Genomic DNA, 20,088 nt, shown 5'->3' on the forward strand with positions numbered 1-20,088 from the left:
TGTAATGGGGAACCTAAGTGTACTGTACTTTACTGTACTGGTGAAACTAACGGTACTGTACTGGTAAAGCTAACTGTACTGTACTGTAATGATGAAGCTAACTGTACTGTACTGTAATTGTGAAGCTAACTGTACTGTACTTTACTGTACTGGTGAAACTAACTGTACTGTACTGGTGAAGCTAACTGTACTGTAATGATAAAGCTAACTGTACTGTACTGTAGTGGTGAAGCTAACTGTACTGTACTGTAATGATAAAGCTAACTGTACTGTACTTTACTGTGATGGTGATACTAACTGTACTGTACTGGTGAAGCTAAATCTACTGTACTGGTAAAGCTAACTGTACTGTAATGATGAACCTAACTGTACTGTACTGTAATGATAAAGCTAACTGAACTGTAATGGTGAAGCTAACTGTACTGTACTATACTGGTGAAGCTAACTGTACTGTACTGTAAAGATAAAGCTAACTGAACTGTAATGGTGAAGCTAACTGTACTGTACTATACTGGTGAAGCTAACTGTACTGTTCTGTAATGATGAAGCTAACTGTACTGTAATGATGAAGCTAAATCTACTGTAATGGTGATGCTAACTGTACTGTACTGGTAAAGCTTACTGTACTGTAATGATAAAGCTAACTGTACTGTACTGTAATGATAAAGCTAACTGAACTGTAATGGTGAAGCTAACTGTACTGCACTGGTGAAGCAAACTGTACTGTACTGGTAAAGCTAACTGTACTGTACTGTAATGGTAAAGCTAACTGTACTGTACTGGTAAAGCTAACTGTACTGTACTGTACTGATAAAGCTAACTGTACTGTACTGTACTGTACTGATAAATCTAACTGTACTGTACTGTAATGATGAAGCTAACTGTACTGTACTGCAATGATAAAGCTAACTGTACTGTACTATAATGATAAAGCTAACTGTACTGTAATGATAAAGCTAACTGTGCTGTACTGTAATGGTGAAGCTAACTGTACTGTACTGTAATGATAAAGCTAACTGTACTGTACTATAATGATAAAGCTAACTGTACGTACTGTAATAATGAAGCTAACTGTACTGTACTGCAATGATAAAGCTAACTATACTGTACTATAATGATAAAGCTAACTGTACTGCAATGATAAAGCTAACTGTACTGTACTGTAATGGTGAAGCCAACTGTACTGTACTATAATGATAAAGCTAACTGTACTGTACTATAATGATAAAGCTAACTGTACTGTACTGTAATAATGAAGCTAACTGTACTGTACTGCAATGATAAAGCTAACTGTACTGTACTATAATGATAAAGCTAACTGTACTGTACTGTAATGATAAAGCTAACTGTACTGTACTTTACTGTGATGGTGATACTAACTGTGCTGTACTGATGAAGCCAATTGTACTGTAATGGTGAAGCTATAACTGTAATGGGGAATGTAAGTGTACTGTACTTTACTGTCCTGGTGAAACTAACGGTACTGTACTGGTAAAGCTAACTGTACTGTACTGTAATGATGAAGCTAACTGTACTGTACTGTAATTGTGAAGCTAACTGTACTGTACTTTACTGTACTGGTGAAACTAACTGTACTGTACTGGTGAAGCTAACTGTACTGTACTGTACTGTAATGATAAAGCTAACTGTACTGTACTTTACTGTGATGGTGATACTAACTGTACTGTACTGGTGAAGCTAAATCTACTGTACTGGTAAAGCTAACTGTACTGTACTGTAATGATGAACCTAACTGTAATGTACTGTAATGATAAAGCTAACTGTACTGTACTTTACTGTAATGGTGAAGCTAACTGTAATGTACTATAATGTTTTAACCATGACAGCAGGGTTAACATCCCTACTCTTACGATAAGTGCCATGGGATTTTTAATGACCACAGAGAGTCAGGACACCCGTTGAACATCGCATTCTAAAGACGGCACCCTATGTACTGGGAAATGCCCCCTTCATTGTCCTGGTGCATTGGGATATCCTTAGACCAGAGGGAAGAGTGCCCCTACTGGCCCTCCAGCAGCACTTCCAGCAGCACCTAGTCTCCCATCCAGGGACTGGAATGGTGAAGTTAACTGGTCTATACTGTAATTATGAAGCTATCGGGTTTCTACTGTACTATACTGGTGAAGCTATCAGGTTCCTACTGTACTATACTGGTGAAGCTATCGGTTTCTACTGTACTATACTGGTGAAGCTATCAGGTACCTACTGGACTATACTGGTGAAGCTATCAGGTACCTACTGTACTATACTGGTGAAACTATTGGGTACCTACTGTACTATACTGGTGAAGCTATCGGGTTTCTACTGTACTATACTGGTGAAGCTATCAGGTACCTACTGTACTATACTGGTGAAGCTATCAGGTACCTATTGTACTATACTGGTGAAGCTATCAGGTTTCTACTGTACTATACTGGTGAAGCTATCAGGTACCTATTGTACTATACTGGTGAAGCTATCAGGTTCCTACTGTACTATACTAGTGAAGCTATCAGGTTCCTACTGTACTATACTGGTGAAGCTATCAGGTTCCTACTGTACTATACTGGTGAAGCTATCAGGTTCCTACTGTACTATACTGGTGAAGCTATCAGGTACCTACTGTACTATACTGGTGAAGCTATCAGGGTCCTACTGTACTATACTGGTGAAGCTATCAGGTTCCTACTGTACTATACTGGTGAAGCTATCAGGTTCCTACTGTACTATACTGGTGAAGCTATCAGGTTCCTACTGTACTATACTGGTGAAGCTATCAGGTTCCTACTGTACTATACTGGTGAAGCTATCAGGTACCTATTGTACTATACTGGTGAAGCTATCAGGTTCCTACTGTACTATACTGGTGAAGCTATCAGGTACCTATTGTACTATACTGGTGAAGCCATCAGGTTCCTACTGTACTATACTGGTGAAGCCATCAGGTTCCTACTGTACTATACTGGTGAAGCCATCAGGTTCCTACTGTACTATACTGGTGAAGCCATCAGGTTCCTACTGTACTATACTGGTGAAGCCATCAGGTTCCTACTGTACTATACTGGTGAAGCCATCAGGTTCCTACTGTACTATACTGGTGAAGCCATCAGGTTCCTACTGTACTATACTGGTGAAGCCATCAGGTTCCTACTGTACTATACTGGTGAAGCCATCAGGTTCCTACTGTACTATACTGGTGAAGCCATCAGGTTCCTACTGTACTATACTGGTGAAGCCATCAGGTTCCTACTGTACTATACTGGTGAAGCCATCAGGTTCCTACTGTACTATACTGGTGAAGCCATCAGGTTCCTACTGTACTATACTGGTGAAGCCATCAGGTTCCTACTGTACTATACTGGTGAAGCCATCAGGTTCCTACTGTACTATACTGGTGAAGCCATCAGGTTCCTACTGTACTATACTGGTGAAGCCATCAGGTTTCTCTACTCGGCATACTCACACGGTCTCCTTCCTTGGTCTCTGTTTTTGTCTTCTTCTTTGTCTCTATATATGTTTGTCTTTTATTCTCTCTCTCTCTCTCTCCTCAGTGTCTCCAGAGCTGCTAGGAGTCCTATCCTCCATTGCGGCCTTCGTGGCCGTGATGGCTCTCTTTTTTCTTTACGTCAGCAACAAGCTGTCAGTGGAGAGCGCCAGCGAGCTGCCACGCCTCGACGACTATAGGCCCAACCAGCAAGGTAAACACATCAAGTTGTACAACACTCAAAGTCTGTAAGCAGTTTGTTTATTGTTCTATGGTCCTTGGCTAGTTTCCTGGACACAGATAAAGCCTAGTTCTGGAATGAAAAGCTAATTTATTGATTCAGGTTTAGGCTTAATGTAGTTTCTGGGGATTGTCCCAAAATGATACAAATAAATCCATATCTGATTGTCTGACAAACAATCACTGTTACGATACATGCTTGTGGATGAGGTCATGCATAGACATTATCCACAAATTGCCCTCCTCATACATGTATAAAGTGTAAGTCATGGATTTCAGAGAGTAATACCTGGCCCACACACTTTAATGAACCAAATGTCCCAGCCAGAGCCTGTGATGAGGTGATAAGATAATCTAGAACCCACCAGACAGTGTGGAGAAGGACAGCTACCACAGCCGCCAGCAAGTCCACCCAACATGGCTTTCTTCAAGAGCTTTGGGCAGAACCTACCATCTGTAAACATCTCCTCCATCTTGGATTCAGTCAGCAGCAGAGTGGACGACCTAGCCAGCGCCGTCAGTGATGCCACCTATAGCGTCAGTGACCAGCTGACCGAGCTCAGCGACCAGGTCATCAAGAAGGTGCAGACGGAGGAGGAGGAGGCGGCTGCAGAAGCGGCAGAGGGGGGCCAGGACAGCAAGGAAGGAAAAGCCCAGGAAGGGATAGCAGACTCATTCAGGAGCAAAATCAAGAGGCAGGCTTCTGAGGCCTGCTCAAGCTTGGCAGACTACAGCTCCAACCTCAGCCAATCCAATGATTCGAAGAATAACCAATCGAGTGACGTGACAGCAGAGGACTATGTTCCAGCCCAATTGGAATGGGTGTGGAAAGATGGAGGCTGGCGAGTGGTAAAACCAGGGGAGAGTTCTGCAGAGGACAAGGAAAAGGAGGAGAAAAGGAAGGAGGAGGAGAAGATGAAGAAAGAGGAGAAGGAGAAGAGAAAGGCAGAGAAAGACAAGAAGAAGGAGGAGAGGCTGAAACAGGAGGAAGAGAAGAAAAATAGCCATCAAGAGACCATTGAGGAAGAGCCTGAAGATAAAGAAACCAGCTCATTGCCGAAAGAGAACCACACTGCTAGTCAGAACAAAGAGGGACAGAAAGAGGACAAATCCAATGGGGTCCACCAGAGTGACGACCATAGTGATCCACCACAATCTCTTTGCCTTGAGGAAGGGTCGAGAGCATCCCAAAAGAAAAACAAGGGGAAAGCTGAAGAGGAAGAGAATGAGATGAGTCCTGAGGGAGATGGAGAGACTGAACCCGCTATGTCTCCTGCTTCTGAGAAAAATAAGGGAAAGAGTGACAAGAAGAAAGAGAAAGGGAAGAAAGAGAGCAAGAAGACGAATACAGAGGATAAAGGTGAGAGGGTGTGCTGCTTCCAACCTGCTCTCTTCTACCACATTCCCCCTCTTCTTCACCTCTACTCTTCATGGCTGTGGCCTGTGACCTGTGACCTAACTGAAATCTAACTGTTACTCAGTGTTCAGGGTTCTAAACAAATGAAGTTTTTAACAGTCATGGATGGATCAAAATACATCTGTCTGTGGCTGTCATGTTCACTTGTTTTAGTTGTCACGGTTTTACCTATTTCTCTCAATGATTGTTGTAGATGTGACATCATGGATGCAGGGAGAGAGTTTACCAGTTAGAAATATGATAATTCTCTTCTATGATGTTCGGCTAAGATCAACTGTAGTGTACGATTTGATCAGTTAGATATCTAATACGTCCTCTGGAGATCATTAAATAGGTAGAACAGGGAGATGGAATAGGGGCTTGAAACGTTAAAACAAAGAAGACTGTGTGACACATCCTCTATGATCAGGGCCCATATCCACATAGCGTCTCAGAATGGCAGTGCTGGTCTATGATCCCCACCCTGTCCATATAATCTGATTCATTGTGATATCAAAGGCAAACTGATCCTAGATCAGCACTCCTACTCTTGTGAATACGGGCTCTGAGAGTGGAGTTGTGTCTTATGTTGGGCTGATTGTGATGAGGTACTATGATCTTGTGTGTATGTGTATGTGTGTGTGTGTGTGTGTGTGTGTGTGTGTGTGTGTGTGTGTGTGTGTGTGTGTGTGTGTGTGTGTGTATCGGTTTGCACCTATCCAGAGCAGAGCTGCCCAGAGCGTGGCTCTGAGGAGGACAGTGAAGAGGACAGAGCAGGGGGACACTCTGAACCCTCAGCCCAGCACAGAGCCTCAGTCTGGGACAACCGACACAAACACACCAGCGACCACAGCAGTGAGGCATCCGCCGGACAAGGTGAGAAACTCACAGATGTGACAACATACACAGAAAGACACACACACGCAGGCAGACAGGCATGTCTGATTGGCAGAACACACATAAATCTTTGACACATTTCCCAAGAGACCTATCAAACATCCAAAACTGTCTTACACAGCCAACAGCATCCAGCGGATGAGACGAGGCTCTCCCCTCAACGAGCTCCAGCCACCCCCGTATCAGGACGAGAATAGTCCGGTCCGGGTGTCTCGCTCCCGTTCTGGGGCGGGGGGTCTGGGGGAGTCGTCTCCAGACGGTAATGGTACACAGCGCTCCAGTGAGGCCAGCGCTGACCCGGACACTGAGAGTTACCTCAACAAGGGCTACGATGAGGATGTACCTAGTGACAGCACTGCCGTCCTGGGACCAGAGGTGAGCTAAGACATAGACGCTCGTATGCCAGATGGGGAACTGTTAGCATGTCCCATAGGGAATTGTGTCACGCTAACCGGACACGCTCAGTTGCATACCGGATATCTAGCAAATGCAAACAACATAATCCTATTGGCTAGCACTCTGTTTGGCTATGATAGGCCTACCATCAGTCTCTTACCCCTCACTCACCCAGTGCCATGTCCTGCTTTATGATCCCCCTTGCTGTGTGATGTCACAGATGAAGACTGACTCTGACAGATTCATTCAAATCCATCTTATCATCCTCTCTCTCTCTCTCTCTCTTTTACCCCCTCTCCCCCACAGGATAGTTCACCCTCCCGTCTCCCCTTCACCCAGTGTTGTGTCCTGCTCTAAGGGCCTATATCTAACCTCACTCTGTGATGTCACAGATGAGGACTGAATCCAACAGATTCATGAATTTCAATGCATCTTTTCCTCCCCTCTATCGTCTTCCTCTCTTTCTCTTTATTTCACCCCCCCAAGGATGGTTCAACCTCCCATCTTCACGTGGGCTATGAGCCCGAGCCGCTGGCCAAGTATGGCACGCTGGACGTGGCCTTCGAGTACGACTCGGGCGAGCAACGCCTTGCCGTCACTGTCACCGCAGCAACCGACATCCCCGCACTCAAACAGACAGGGAACATTGCGTGGCAGGTGGGGGATAAACAAACTAACACTTTACTGTTGTACTTGTACGTCTTGCACTCACCCTTCAATGTATTTCCTTACTAGCACTGATTTTGTGCAGATGGTGGTTATTTTGAAGAAGGTTTGACTTGCAGTGATTGTTTTATGTGGTAGTACCTACCTTAGTACCTACCTTAGTTGAATGTACTGAGTCACCCTGGATAAGAGCTTCAGCTTCAGTTAAAATGATTTTGAAATGATACAAAAAAGAGGCCTAATATATTATAACCCTCATTATAATACATTGTGAAGGCTCGTTCATGCATATAGCAAGTTATAAAGCATTATAACTATAATAAAAAATACTACATGTCATTTAGCAGACGCTTTTATCCATATCGACTTAAACTCATGCGTGCATACACTTTCATATGGGTGGCCCCAGCGGGAATCAAACCAACGATCCTGAAGTTACCAGTGCTATGATCTACCGACTGAGCCACAGGATTAGGGTCGCAAAAGTACGGGAACTTTCAATAAATTCCCTGGTTTCCCAAAATCCCGGTTGGAGGATTCCTGGAATCAGCAGGGAATAAGCAGGAAATCCGGAATCCTCCAACCATGATTCTGGAAAACCAGGGAATTTATTGAACGTTCCTGGAATTTTGCAACCCCACACAGGATACATGTATGTTTTAAGTAAAATGTTATCTGTAAATATAAATGTAGGTGCACCTGGTGCTGCTGCCCACTAAGAAGCAACGTGCCAAGACAGGGGTGCAGAGGGGGCCGTGCCCCATGTTCACAGAGACCTTCCGCTTCACCCGGGTGGAGCAGGGTGCGCTGGCAGACCACGCCGTCAGGTTCCGTCTCTACAGCGTTAGGAGGATGAAGAAGGAGAAGGTGCTGGGAGAGAAGGTGTTCTACTTGACCAAACTCAACCTGCAGGGCAAGATGGCGCTGCCCGTTACACTGGAGCCTGGCACAGCACTAACGGTGAGTGGCTGTGGAGATAGGGCTGGGGGGTGGAGAGGGGCGTGTGTGTGTGGGAGGAGTCTGTTTGTGCAATTTCTGGCCAAAGAAGTCCGATTTGTATGATATGAACGAAGATAAATGACCAGTAGAAGCTATCGTTTAAAAGGCATGCACTATAATGGTACAGTATCTCGTAGACTGACCCTTCAGACAAAGCATAGTCTCACACAATCCAAGCCTCTCTGTAACTCTGTATGTGGCGTTAGCTGTCCACTCCTGTCTCCCTACAGGGCTGTGGTTCGTTGGTGAGTGTGTCTCGCAGCGTGGCAGCTTTGTCCTACCGCTCTACATGGGACTCCACACCAGAGATCCTGCTGGGCCTCATCTATAACTCCACCACTGGCAGGCTCTCTGCAGAGGTCATCCAGGGCAGACAGTTCAACAACACAGCCTCAGACAAACCTCCCAGTGAGTGGACATCACATATGGATGACATCCATATGGATGGGCTCTCTTCTGTTGTATCTCTAATAATGGTATGTAGAAGTAGTAGGGTAGCTATAGAAGTAGGGTAGCTACAGTAGTATGGTAGCTATAGTAGCAGGGTAGCTATAGTAGCAGGGTAGCTATAGTAGTAGGGTAGCTATAGAAGTAGGGTAGCTACAGTAGTATGGTAGCTATAGTATCAGGGTAGCTATAGTAGTAGGGTAGCTATAGAAGTAGGGTAGCTACAGTAGTATGGTAGCTATAGTAGCAGGGTAGCTATAGTAGCAGGGTAGCTATAGTAGCAGGGTAGGTATAGTAGTAGGGTAGCTATAGAAGTAGGGTAGCTACAGTAGTATGGTAGCTATAGTATCAGGGTAGCTATAGTAGTAGGGTAGCTATAGAAGTAGGGTAGCTACAGTAGTATGGTAGCTATAGTAGTATGGTAGCTATAGTAGCAGGGTAGCTATAGTAGCAGGGTAGCTATAGAAGTAGGGTAGCTACAGTAGTATGGTAGCTATAGTATCAGGGTAGCTATAGTAGTAGGGTAGCTATAGAAGTAGGGTAGCTACAGTAGTATGGTAGCTATAGTAGCAGGGTAGATATAGTAGTAGGGTAGCTATAGAAGTAGGGTAGCTACAGTAGTATGGTAGCTATAGTAGTATGGTAGCTATAGTAGCAGGGTAGCTATAGTAGTAGGGTAGCTATAGAAGTAGGGTAGCTACAGTAGTATGGTAGCTATAGTATCATGGTAGCTATAGTAGTAGGGTAGCTATAGAAGTAGGGTAGATACAGTAGTATGGTAGCTATAGTAGCAGGGTAGCTATAGGCAGCAGGGTAGCTATAGTAGCAGGGTAGCTATAGTAGTAGGGTAGCTATAGAAGTAGGGTAGCTACAGTAGTATGGTAGCTATAGTATCAGGGTAGCTATAGTAGTAGGGTAGCTATAGAAGTAGGGTAGCTACAGTAGTATGGTAGCTATAGTAGTATGGTAGCTATAGTAGCAGGGTAGATATACAGCAGAGTAGCTATAGTAGCAGGGTAGCTATAGAATCAGGGTAGCTATAGTATCAGGGTAGATATATTAGTAGCAGGGTAGCTATAGTAGTAGGGTAGCTATAGTAGAAGGGTAGCTATAGTAGAAGGGTAGCTATAGTAGAAGGGTAGCTATAGTAGAAGGGTAGCTATAATAGAAGGGTAGCTATAGTAGCAGGGTAGCTATAGTAGAAGGGTAGCTACAGTAGCAGGGTAGCTATAGTAGAAGGGTAGCTATAGTAGTAGGGTAGCTATAGTAGAAGGGTAGCTACAGTAGCAGGGTAGCTATAGTAGAAGGGTAGCTATAGTAGCAGGGTAGCTATAGTAGTAGGGTAGCTATAGTAGTAGGGTAGCTATAGTAGCAGGGTAGCGATAGTAGCAGGGTAGCTATAGTAGTATGGTAGCTATAGTAGCAGTGTAGCTATAGTAGCAGGGTAGCTATAGTAGAAGGGTAGCTATAGTAGAAGGGTAGCTATAGTAGCAGGGTAGCTATAGTAGTAGGGTACCTATAGTAGCAGGGTAGCTATAGTAGTAGGGTAGCTATAGTAGAAGGGTAGCTATAGTAGCAGGGTAGCTATAGTAGAAGGGTAGATATAGTATCAGGGTAGCTATAGTAGAAGGGTAGCTATAGTAGCAGGGTAGCTATAGTAGAAGGGTAGCTATAGTAGAAGGGTAGCTATAGTAGAAGGGTAGCTATAGTAGCAGGGTAGCTATAGTAGAAGGGTAGCTATAGTAGTAGGGTAGCTATAGTAGCAGGGTAGCTATAGTAGTATGGTAGCTATAGTAGTATGGTAGATATAGTATCAGGGTAGCTATAGTAGAAGGGTAGCTATAGTAGCAGGGTAGCTATAGTAGAAGGGTAGCTATAGTAGTAGGGTAGCTATAGTAGAAGGGTAGCTATAGTAGCAGGGTAGCTATAGTAGCAGGGTAGCTATAGTAGCAGGGTAGCTATAGTAGAAGGGTAGCTATAGTAGTAGGGTAGCTATAGTAGCAGGGTAGCTATAGTAGAAGGGTAGCTATAGTAGTAGGGTAGCTATAGTAGAAGGGTAGCTATAGTAGAAGGGTAGCTATAGTAGAAGGGTAGCTATAGTAGCAGGGTAGCTATAGTAGCAGGGTAGCTATAGTAGTAGGGTAGCTATAGAAGTAGGGTAGCTACAGTAGTATGGTAGCTATAGTATCAGGGTAGCTATAGTAGTAGGGTAGCTATAGAAGTAGGGTAGCTACAGTAGTATGGTAGCTATAGTAGCAGGGTAGCTATAGGCAGCAGGGTAGCCATAGTAGCAGGGTAGATATAGTAGTAGGGTAGCTATAGAAGTAGGGTAGCTACAGTAGTATGGTAGCTATAGTATCAGGGTAGCTATAGTAGTAGGGTAGCTATAGAAGTAGGGTAGCTACAGTAGTATGGTAGATATAGTAGTATGGTAGCTATAGTAGCAGGGTAGCTATACAGCAGAGTAGCTATAGTAGCAGGGTAGATATAGAATCAGGGTAGCTATAGTATCAGGGTAGATATATTAGTAGCAGGGTAGCTATAGTCGTAGGGTAGCTATAGTAGAAGGGTAGCTATAGTAGAAGGGTAGCTATAGTAGTAGGGTAGCTATAGTAGCAGGGTAGCTATAGTAGTATGGTAGCTATAGTAGTATGGTAGATATAGTATCAGGGTAGCTATAGTAGTATGGTAGCTATAGTAGTATGGTAGCTATAGTAGCAGGGTAGCTATAGTAGTATGGTAGCTATAGTAGTATGGTAGATATAGTATCAGGGTAGCTATAGTAGAAGGGTAGCTATAGTAGAAGGGTAGCTATAGTAGCAGGGTAGCTATAGTAGAAGGGTAGCTACAGTAGAAGGGTAGATATAGTAGAAGGGTAGCTATAGTAGCAGGGTAGCTATAGTAGTAGGGTAGCTATAGTAGTATGGTAGCTATAGTAGCAGGGTAGCGATAGTAGCAGGGTAGCTATACTAGTATGGTAGCTATAGTAGCAGGGTAGCTATAGTAGCAGGGTAGCTATAGTAGAAGGGTAGCTATAGTAGAAGGGTAGCTATTATTGCAGGGTAGCTATAGTAGTAGGGTAGCTATAGTAGCAGGGTAGCTATAGTAGTAGGGTAGCTATAGTAGAAGGGTAGCTATAGTAGCAGGGTAGCTATAGTAGCAGGGTAGCTATAGTAGTAGGGTAGCTATAGTAGAAGGGTAGCTATAGTAGCAGGGTAGCTATAGTAGAAGGGTAGCTATAGTAGCAGGGTAGCTATAGTAGAAGGGTAGATATAGTATCAGGGTAGCTATAGTAGAAGGGTAGCTATAGTAGCAGGGTAGCTGTAGTAGAAGGGTAGCTATAGTAGAAGGGTAGCTATAGTAGAAGGGTAGCTATAGTAGCAGGGTAGGTATAGTAGAAGGGTAGCTATAGTAGTAGGGTAGCTATAGTAGCAGGGTAGCTATAGTAGTATGGTAGCTATAGTAGTATGGTAGATATAGTATCAGGGTAGCTATAGTAGAAGGGTAGCTATAGTAGCAGGGTAGCTATAGTAGAAGGGTAGCTATAGTAGTAGGGTAGCTATAGTAGAAGGGTAGCTATAGTAGCAGGGTAGCTATAGCAGTAGGGTAGCTATAGTAGCAGGGTAGCTATAGTAGAAGGGTAGCTATAGTAGCAGGGTAGCTATAGTAGTAGGGTAGCTATAGTAGCAGGGTAGCTATAGTAGAAGGGTAGCTATAGTAGTAGGGTAGCTATAGTAGAAGGGTAGCTATAGTAGAAGGGTAGCTATAGTAGAAGGGTAGCTATAGTAGCATGGTAGCTATAGTAGCAGGGTAGCTATAGTAGTAGGGTAGCTATAGTTGCAGGGTAGCTATAGTAGCAGGGTAGCTACAGTAGCAGGGTAGCTATAGTAGAAGGGTAGCTATAGTAGAAGGGTAGCTATAGTAGAAGGGTAGCTATAGTAGCAGGGTAGCTATAGTAGAAGGGTAGCTATAGTAGCAGGGTAGCTATAGTAGCAGGGTAGCTATAGTAGTAGGGTAGCTATAGTAGCAGGGTAGCTATAGTAGCAGGGTAGCTATAGTAGTAGGGTAGATATAGTAGTAGGGTAGCTATAGTAGAAGGGTAGCTATAGTAGCAGGGTAGCTATAGTAGTAGGGTAGCTATAGTAGTAGGGTAGCTATAGTAGAAGGGTAGCTATAGTAGTAGGGTAGCTATAGTAGCAGGGTAGCTATAGTAGTAGGGTAGCTATACAGCAGAGTAGCTATAGTAGAAGGGTAGCTATAGTAGTATGGTAGCTATAGTAGCAGGGTAGCTATAGTAGCAGGGTAGCTATAGTAGAAGGGTAGCTATAGTAGCAGGGTAGCTATAGTAGCAGGGTAGCTATAGTAGCAGGGTAGCTATAGTAGAAGGGTAGCTATAGTAGTAGGGTAGCTATAGTAGAAGGGTAGCTATAGTAGCAGGGTAGCTATAGTAGTAGGGTAGCTATAGTAGCAGGGTAGCTATAGTAGAAGGGTAGCTATAGTAGCAGCGTAGCTATAGTAGAAGGGTAGCTATAGTAGCAGGGTAGCTATAGTAGCAGGGCAGCTATAGTAGTAGGGTAGCTATAGTAGCAGGGTAGATACAGTAGCAGGGTAGCTACAGTAGCAGGGTAGCTATAGTAGAAGGGTAGCTATAGTAGAAGGGTAGCTATAGTAGAAGGGTAGCTATAGTAGCAGGGTAGCTATTGTAGAAGGGTAGCTATAGTAGCTATAGTAGCAGGGTAGCTATAGTAGTAGGGTAGCTATAGCAGCAGGGTAGCTATAGTAGCAGGGTAGCTATAGTAGTAGGGTAGCTATAGTAGTAGGGTAGCTATAGTAGAAGTGTAGCTATAGTAGCAGGGTAGATATAGTAGCAGGGTAGCTATAGTAGTAGGGTAGCTATAGTAGAAGGGTAGATATAGTAGTAGGGTAGCTATAGCAGCAGGGTAGATATATTAGTAGTAGGGTAGCTATACAGCAGAGTAGCTATAGTAGAAGGGTAGCTATAGTAGTATGGTAGCTATAGTAGCAGGGTAGCTATAGTAGCAGGGTAGTTATAGTAGAAGGGTAGCTATAGTAGCAGGGTAGCTATAGTAGCAGGGTAGCTATAGTAGTATGGTAGCTATAGTAGTATGGTAGCTATAGTAGCAGGGTAGCTATAGTAGCAGGGTAGCTATAGTAGAAGGGTAGCTATAGTAGCAGGGTAGCTATAGAAGTAGGGTAGATATATAGAATCAGGGTAGCTATAGTATCAGGGTAGATATATTAGTAGCAGGGTAGCTATAGTAGTATGGTAGCTGTAGTAGCAGGGTAGCTATAGTAGCAGGGTAGATATAGTAGCAGGGTAGATATAGTATCAGGGTAGCTAGAGTAGCAGGGTAGCTATAGTAGCAGGGTAGCTACAGTAGTATGGTAGCTATAGTAGCAGGGTAGCTATAGTAGCAGGGTAGCTATAGTAGCAGGGTAGCTATAGTAGCAGGGTAGCTATAGTAGATCTGGTTGCTATATTAGCAGGGTAGCTATAGTAGCAGGGTAGATATAGTAGCAGGGTAGAAATAGGCAGCAGGGTAGCTATAGTAGCAGGGTAGATATAGAATCAGGGTAGATATAGACTCAGGGTAGATATGGTAGCAGGGTAGCTATAGTAGTAGGGTAGATATAGTAGCAGGGTAGCTATAGTAGTAGGGTAGCTATAGAATCAGGGTAGCTATATATAAGTAGGGTAGCTATAGTAGCAGGGTAGATATAGTAGCAGGGTAGCTATAGTAGCAGGGTAGATATATTAGTAGGGTAGCTATAGAATCAGGGTAGATATATAGTAGCAGGGTAGATATATTAGCAGGGTAGATATAGTATCAGGGTAGCTATTGTAGTAGGGTAGCTGTAGTATCAGGGTAGATATAGAAGCAGGGTAGATATAGCAGCAGGGTAGTTATAGTATCAGGGTAGATATAGTATCAGGGTAGAAATAGCATCAGGGCAGATATAGTAGTAGGGTATCTATAGAATCAGGGTAGCTATAGGATCAGGGTAGCTATAGTAGTAGGGTAGTTATAGAATCAGGGTAGCTATAGCATCAGGGTAGCTATAGTAGTAGGGTAGTTATAGAATCAGGGTAGCTATAGTAGCAGGGTAGCTATAGTATCAGGGTAGCTATAGTAGTAAGGTAGTTATAGTATCAGGGTAGCTATAGTATCAGTGTAGCTATAGTAGTAGGGTAGCTATAGTAGTAGGGTAGTTATAGTATCAGGGTAGCTATAGTAGCAGGGTAGCTATAGTATCAGGGTAGCTATAGTAGTAAGGTAGTTATAGTATATGGGTAGCTATAGTATCAGGGTAGCTATAGTAGTAGGGTAGATATAGTAGTAGGGTAGTTATAGTATATGGGTAGCTATAGTATCAGGGTAGCTATAGCATCAGGGTAGCTATAGTAGTAAGGTAGTTATACGATCAGGGTAGCTATAGTAGCAGGGTAGCTATAGTATCAGGGTAGATATAGTAGTAAGGTAGTTATAGTATATGGGTAGCTATAGTATCAGGGTAGCTATAGTATCAGGGTAGCTATCGTATCAGGGTAGCTATAGTAGTAAGGTAGTTATAGTATATGGGTAGCTATAGTATCAGGGTAGCTATAGTAGTAGGGTAGATATAGTAGTAGGGTAGTTATAGTATCAGGGTAGCTATAGTAGTAGGGTAGCTATAGGAGCAGGGTAGCTATAGTATCAGGGTAGCTATAGTAGTAGGGTAGTTATAGGAGCAGGGTAGATATAGTAGTAGGGTAGTTATAGGAGCAGGGTAGCTATAGCATCAGGGTAGCTATAGTATCAGGGTAGCTACAGTAGTAAGGTAGTTATAGTATCAGGGTAGCTATAGCATTCCTGGGTTGAAATAGTACTGCATTGGTTCCATTGTGCCAGGCAAGCTCAATCAAGCGCAGCTTAAGTATTCGAAAGAAACACATGCTATTTGAACCCAGGTCTGTACATGAGACAGCGATGGAACGCATTGCTCTCTTCTGCTATGAGACATAGTTGATCATGTTATTGAGTAGGGTAGCTATAGCATTACAATCCATAGATTTGAATAACATGTTTTATTCATGATGGTGGAATAACCTCTATATTCTTACCTCTTATTTACTTACTTTCACAGTGTTTTATCCTCTCTCTAAACTGTATTTCCTTTTATCCTCTCTTAACTCTCTTTCCTTCCCTCTGTTTTCCTCTTCTCTCCTCGTTCCTTCCTGGCCCTCTGTGTGTTGTGTCCCAGACGGTCTGTTTTGTTGTATAAAACAGCTAATAGGGGGACAACTTTATATCATGAGAGGTGAGTCCTCTGCTATCGATCCATACACCTGTTCTATCTATACCAGAGACTCTGTGTCTGCTCCTCTCCGATAATGCTGGCATATTGTGAAAGAGAACCGAAAAATTTCTGGGATCGAAAATGCCACTATCCACAGGCCTTTCTTCACTGTTATGTTCATTAATCTTCACTAGATGGCAGCCTCTTACCATGCTCTCTCCTTCTCTCACTCCCTTCCTACGTCCCCAGACACCTATGTGAAGCTGACCATGCTGGACTCCAAGGGCAAGGAGATGTCCAAGTGCAAGACGTCGGTGTGCCGCGGTCAGCCCAACCCCAGCTACAAGGAGACCTTTGTCTTTCAGGTGAGAGAGAGAGGGACAGAGAGCAAGAGACAGAGAGAGAGACAGAGAGAGAGACAGAGAGAGACAGAGAGAGAGAGACAGTGAGAGAGACAGATAGAGAGATAGACAGAAAGAAAGAAAGAAAGAAAGAAAGAAAGAAAGAGAGAGACAGCGACAGAAAGAGAGAGACAGAGAGAGAGAGAGAGAGAGAGAGACAGTGAGAGAGACACAGAGAGAGAGACAGTGAGAGAGACAGAGAGAGAGATAGACAGAAAGAAAGAGAGAGACAGCGACAGAAAGAGAGAGACAGAGAGAGAGAGACAGAGAGAGAGACAGTGAGAGAGACAGAGAGAGAGAGACAGTGAGAGAGAGACAGAGAGAGAGAGACAGTGAGAGAGACAGAGAGAGAGAGAGAGAGAGAGAGACAGTGAGAGAGACACAGAGAGAGAGACAGTGAGAGAGACAGAGAGAGAGACAGAAAGAGAGACAGAGAGAGACAGAGAGAGACAGTGAGAGAGACAGATAGAGAGATAGACAGAAAGAAAGAAAGAAAGAGAGAGACAGCGACAGAAAGAGAGAGACAGAGAGAGAGAGAGAGAGAGAGACAGTGAGAGAGACACAGAGAGAGAGACAGTGAGAGAGACAGAGAGAGAGATAGACAGAAAGAAAGAGAGAGACAGCGACAGAAAGAGAGAGACAGAGAGAGAGAGACAGAGAGAGAGAAACAACCCATACCATCTCTGTTGTCTTCCAGGTGGCCCTCTTCCAGCTGTCCGAGGTCTCCCTGGTGGTGTCGGTGTACAGCCGAAGGAGCAGCATGAAGGCCAGGGAGAAGGTGGGCTGGCTGTCCCTGGGGCTCAACAGCACTGGAGAGGAGCAGCAGGCACACTGGAGCCAGATGAAGGAGGCTGAGGGACAGCAGGTGTGCCACTGGCACACGCTCTTGGAATCTTGAACAGGTCTTGATGAGAATCACCAGATTTGATCTTGTTGACAAAGAATAAGCTATATAAATATATGTGAAATGAAATGGTTAAATAGGAGGAATACGTTGGAGGAAGAGGAAGATTGCGGGGTATGTTGACCTCAGTGTCGAGAGAGAATGGGTTCCATGACCTTCATTCAGAGAAGCAGACGAGGAGCTGTGAGGAACCATCCACCTATACTATGCATTTTCACCTGGTGTGGGATGTGTGTGAGGGTGCAGCGCTTTGAGAAGCACGTGGATTCCACTTGGAGTCTCCCGTTCACTGACAGCTGCTTTACTACTCTTTAATCTGTAAACCAGCCACTTAATCTGAGACAGACTGGTCTGGTTGACAGACTGACTGGTGCTAAACTCCCAGCTCCAGTCATTGTCGATGGGGTCATCAAAGTCAGACTCATCTTCGTAATAACAGCTGAAATGGACATCTCTGGTCATGAAATGGACACCTCTGGCCATGAAATGGACACCTCTGGTCATGAAATGGACACCTCTGGTCATGAAATGGACACCTCTGGCCATGAAATGGACACCTCTGGTCATGAAATGGACACCTCTGGCCATGAAATGGACACCTCTGGTCATGAAATGGACACCTCTGGTCATGAAATGGACACCTCTGGTCATGAAATGGACACCTCTGGTCATGAAATGGACACCTCTGGTCATGAAATGGACCATTCAGTCTCAGATTTAGAACAATTTTGTGTCATTCATTTCCCATATTCTGGTCCACAATAGTATATCTTCATGTAATTGTTTACAGAAGATGATCAAAATACGACCATACATATCTCCTACAATGGACCATTTTCATCCTGAACAGAGGACCAAAGAGTGTGGAGAAGAACAACGACTAGAACAAAGCGTTCTTCCGGGGTTGTACTGAACATATAAATAGAATGACTAGAAGGGACTAAGCCCCTCAGACCATGGCAATTTGACTGGAACACTCACGGGTTCACTCAATATGGCTGACATTTCTATGGTACTGTCCTCAAATGACACCAGCATATCAGACATTTGTCATCTGAAGCTCGCAGCCATCGACAACGAGGATGATGCAATGGAATACTGTTACCATGACTGTTAGAGCCAGCTGGGCCTGTAACAGTCTGCAACAACTACAGTGCCTAGAAAAAGTCTACAACCCCTTTGGATTTCTTAAAATTTTATTGTGTCACAAAGTGGGATTAAAATGGATTTTATTCAATTATTTTGGTCAACGATCTACACAAAATACGATAAAATGTTTAAAAAAGTATTAGTATTTTTTTAAGATTAATGAAGAGGAAAAAAATGCAATACTTGACTAGGAACCTTCTATATATTGTACTGTATGTATGGGGGACAGAGGAAGGGGTAGTCATTAAAAAATCATGTCAATCACTATTATTTCACACAGAGTGAGTCCATATAACTTATGTGATTTGTTAAGCCACAATTTACTTCTGAACTAATTTAAGCTTGCTTAAACAAAGGTGGTGAATACCTATGCAACAACTATATTTTTGTTATTTATTTTGTATTAATTTGTAAAAATGTGTAGAATCTTCTTTTCACTTTGACATTATGGAGTATTTTGTGTAGATCAATGACAAAAAAAATGATATTAAATATTTTTCAATCCCACTTTGTAACACAACAAAATGTGGAGAAAGGTAAAAGGGGGTTTAGACTTTCTATAGGCACTGTATGCTAATGAGCAATGCTTATTTACTCACCGTTTACATCCTCGTTACATTATGCAATATCCATTTCACAGATTCATTTTTCGTCTTATTTTAGGGGTTTCTTTTTACGGCTGTTTCATCTCCCGATGCATTGTCTGTTACACGTATTTTTGTTGTGGTCATCTGAATCATCATTTGAGAATAGAAAAACAATATTAGTTTTGTTGTGGCTCACTGGGTTGTCTTTTAAACATTGTTACAGAATCAAACACAGCACTGTACCCCAGTGGTCAACAACCTTTTCTGAGTCAAGATCACTTTCTGAGTCGAAATGCAAGCTGAGATCTACCGCTCAGATCTTTTTTCAAACATGACTGAAAAATCTTAAGCCTATGCAACATTAACCACTTAAAAACAGTTCTGAAGCAATGAGGCCCAATACATTATCACTGCATTGGCTATGCTTGAATTGCCCTGCCAATGTTGTTCTTCTCAGGTCATTTTGAAATGATATTTAAAACATGTAGGTATATGATCGTACTGGTAATAGATCATTTGTTGTATTACTTGTGAGGCACAAATTAGTGAGCATAATAATTAGCTTCTTTTTTTTTTTTACTGGATTGATGGCTTGCATCTGATGGTCAATCTGAGGGGGAGGGCTGCCTCTCACTCACGGTCCCTCCGCCCTCCTTCCCTCCGTGGAGAAAAGGGACAGTCTTCCAGCTGATGGTGAAACTCCAATCACACTGCATTACTTCTGCCTCATGCACAAATGAATGTTGTTACTCCTATGACCAGAGAAAGTGAAATATTGCTTGGTTTAAAAAAAGACAAGCTGCTAATAATAACAAGGCAAGCTTATCGGAACACTTTGCTATACTCATTCATTGCAGCTGCAGTGCTGGTGGCTTATAAAGCTTATATGGCTTATAAAGGTGTTGAAGTGTTCACACTGTTGAATAAGAACTTGAACATAAACGTACATATAAAAACAGCAGCTCTTCACTGTATTCGTTGGGTCTCTTTGCTGTGCAACGAGACTTCTTTTTAAAGTCTATGTCTGGAGAATACTGTGCAGACACCATGGTCTGAGCTATCGGTTTGGCCAGCGGCATGCCTACTTTACCTTCCCGGTACAAGGGCAGCAGAATCAAGTGCACATACCGCCAACAGTGTGAAACGCGTAAAAGAAATAGGAATGCAAGGCTTTATCGTTGTTTTTTTACAGAAATAGTGGTGATCGACTAGGAATGTCTTCG

General features: G+C 43.3%; 1 protein-coding gene across 5 annotated transcripts in view; it reads left to right on the forward strand.

Moving 5' to 3' along the window:
- Positions 1 to 19,823, forward strand: part of LOC106608201 (synaptotagmin-14) — a 32,946-nt gene extending 13,123 nt beyond the window's left edge. For 2 of the 5 annotated variants that reach the window (XM_045721078.1, XM_014206004.2), the window contains exons 3-12: positions 3,552 to 3,698; positions 4,004 to 5,084; positions 5,844 to 5,996; positions 6,139 to 6,392; positions 6,900 to 7,070; positions 7,773 to 8,039; positions 8,309 to 8,486; positions 15,789 to 15,845; positions 16,074 to 16,189; positions 16,923 to 19,823. In XM_045721078.1, the coding sequence (XP_045577034.1) occupies positions 4,142 to 5,084; positions 5,844 to 5,996; positions 6,139 to 6,392; positions 6,900 to 7,070; positions 7,773 to 8,039; positions 8,309 to 8,486; positions 15,789 to 15,845; positions 16,074 to 16,189; positions 16,923 to 17,123 (2,340 nt within the window). In that variant the 5' untranslated portion in view covers positions 3,552 to 3,698; positions 4,004 to 4,141 and the 3' untranslated portion in view covers positions 17,124 to 19,823. The remainder of the gene's footprint in view (positions 1 to 3,551; positions 3,699 to 4,003; positions 5,085 to 5,843; positions 5,997 to 6,138; positions 6,393 to 6,899; positions 7,071 to 7,772; positions 8,040 to 8,308; positions 8,487 to 15,788; positions 15,846 to 16,073; positions 16,190 to 16,922) is intronic. The other 3 variants (XM_014206005.2, XM_014206006.2, XM_014206007.2) reach the window with 3 other exon arrangements.
- The last annotated feature ends 265 nt before the right edge of the window (positions 19,824 to 20,088 follow it).

The sequence above is a fragment of the Salmo salar genome, chromosome ssa06 (genome assembly GCF_905237065.1).
Source record: "Salmo salar chromosome ssa06, Ssal_v3.1, whole genome shotgun sequence".
Lineage (NCBI taxonomy): Eukaryota > Metazoa > Chordata > Actinopteri > Salmoniformes > Salmonidae > Salmo > Salmo salar.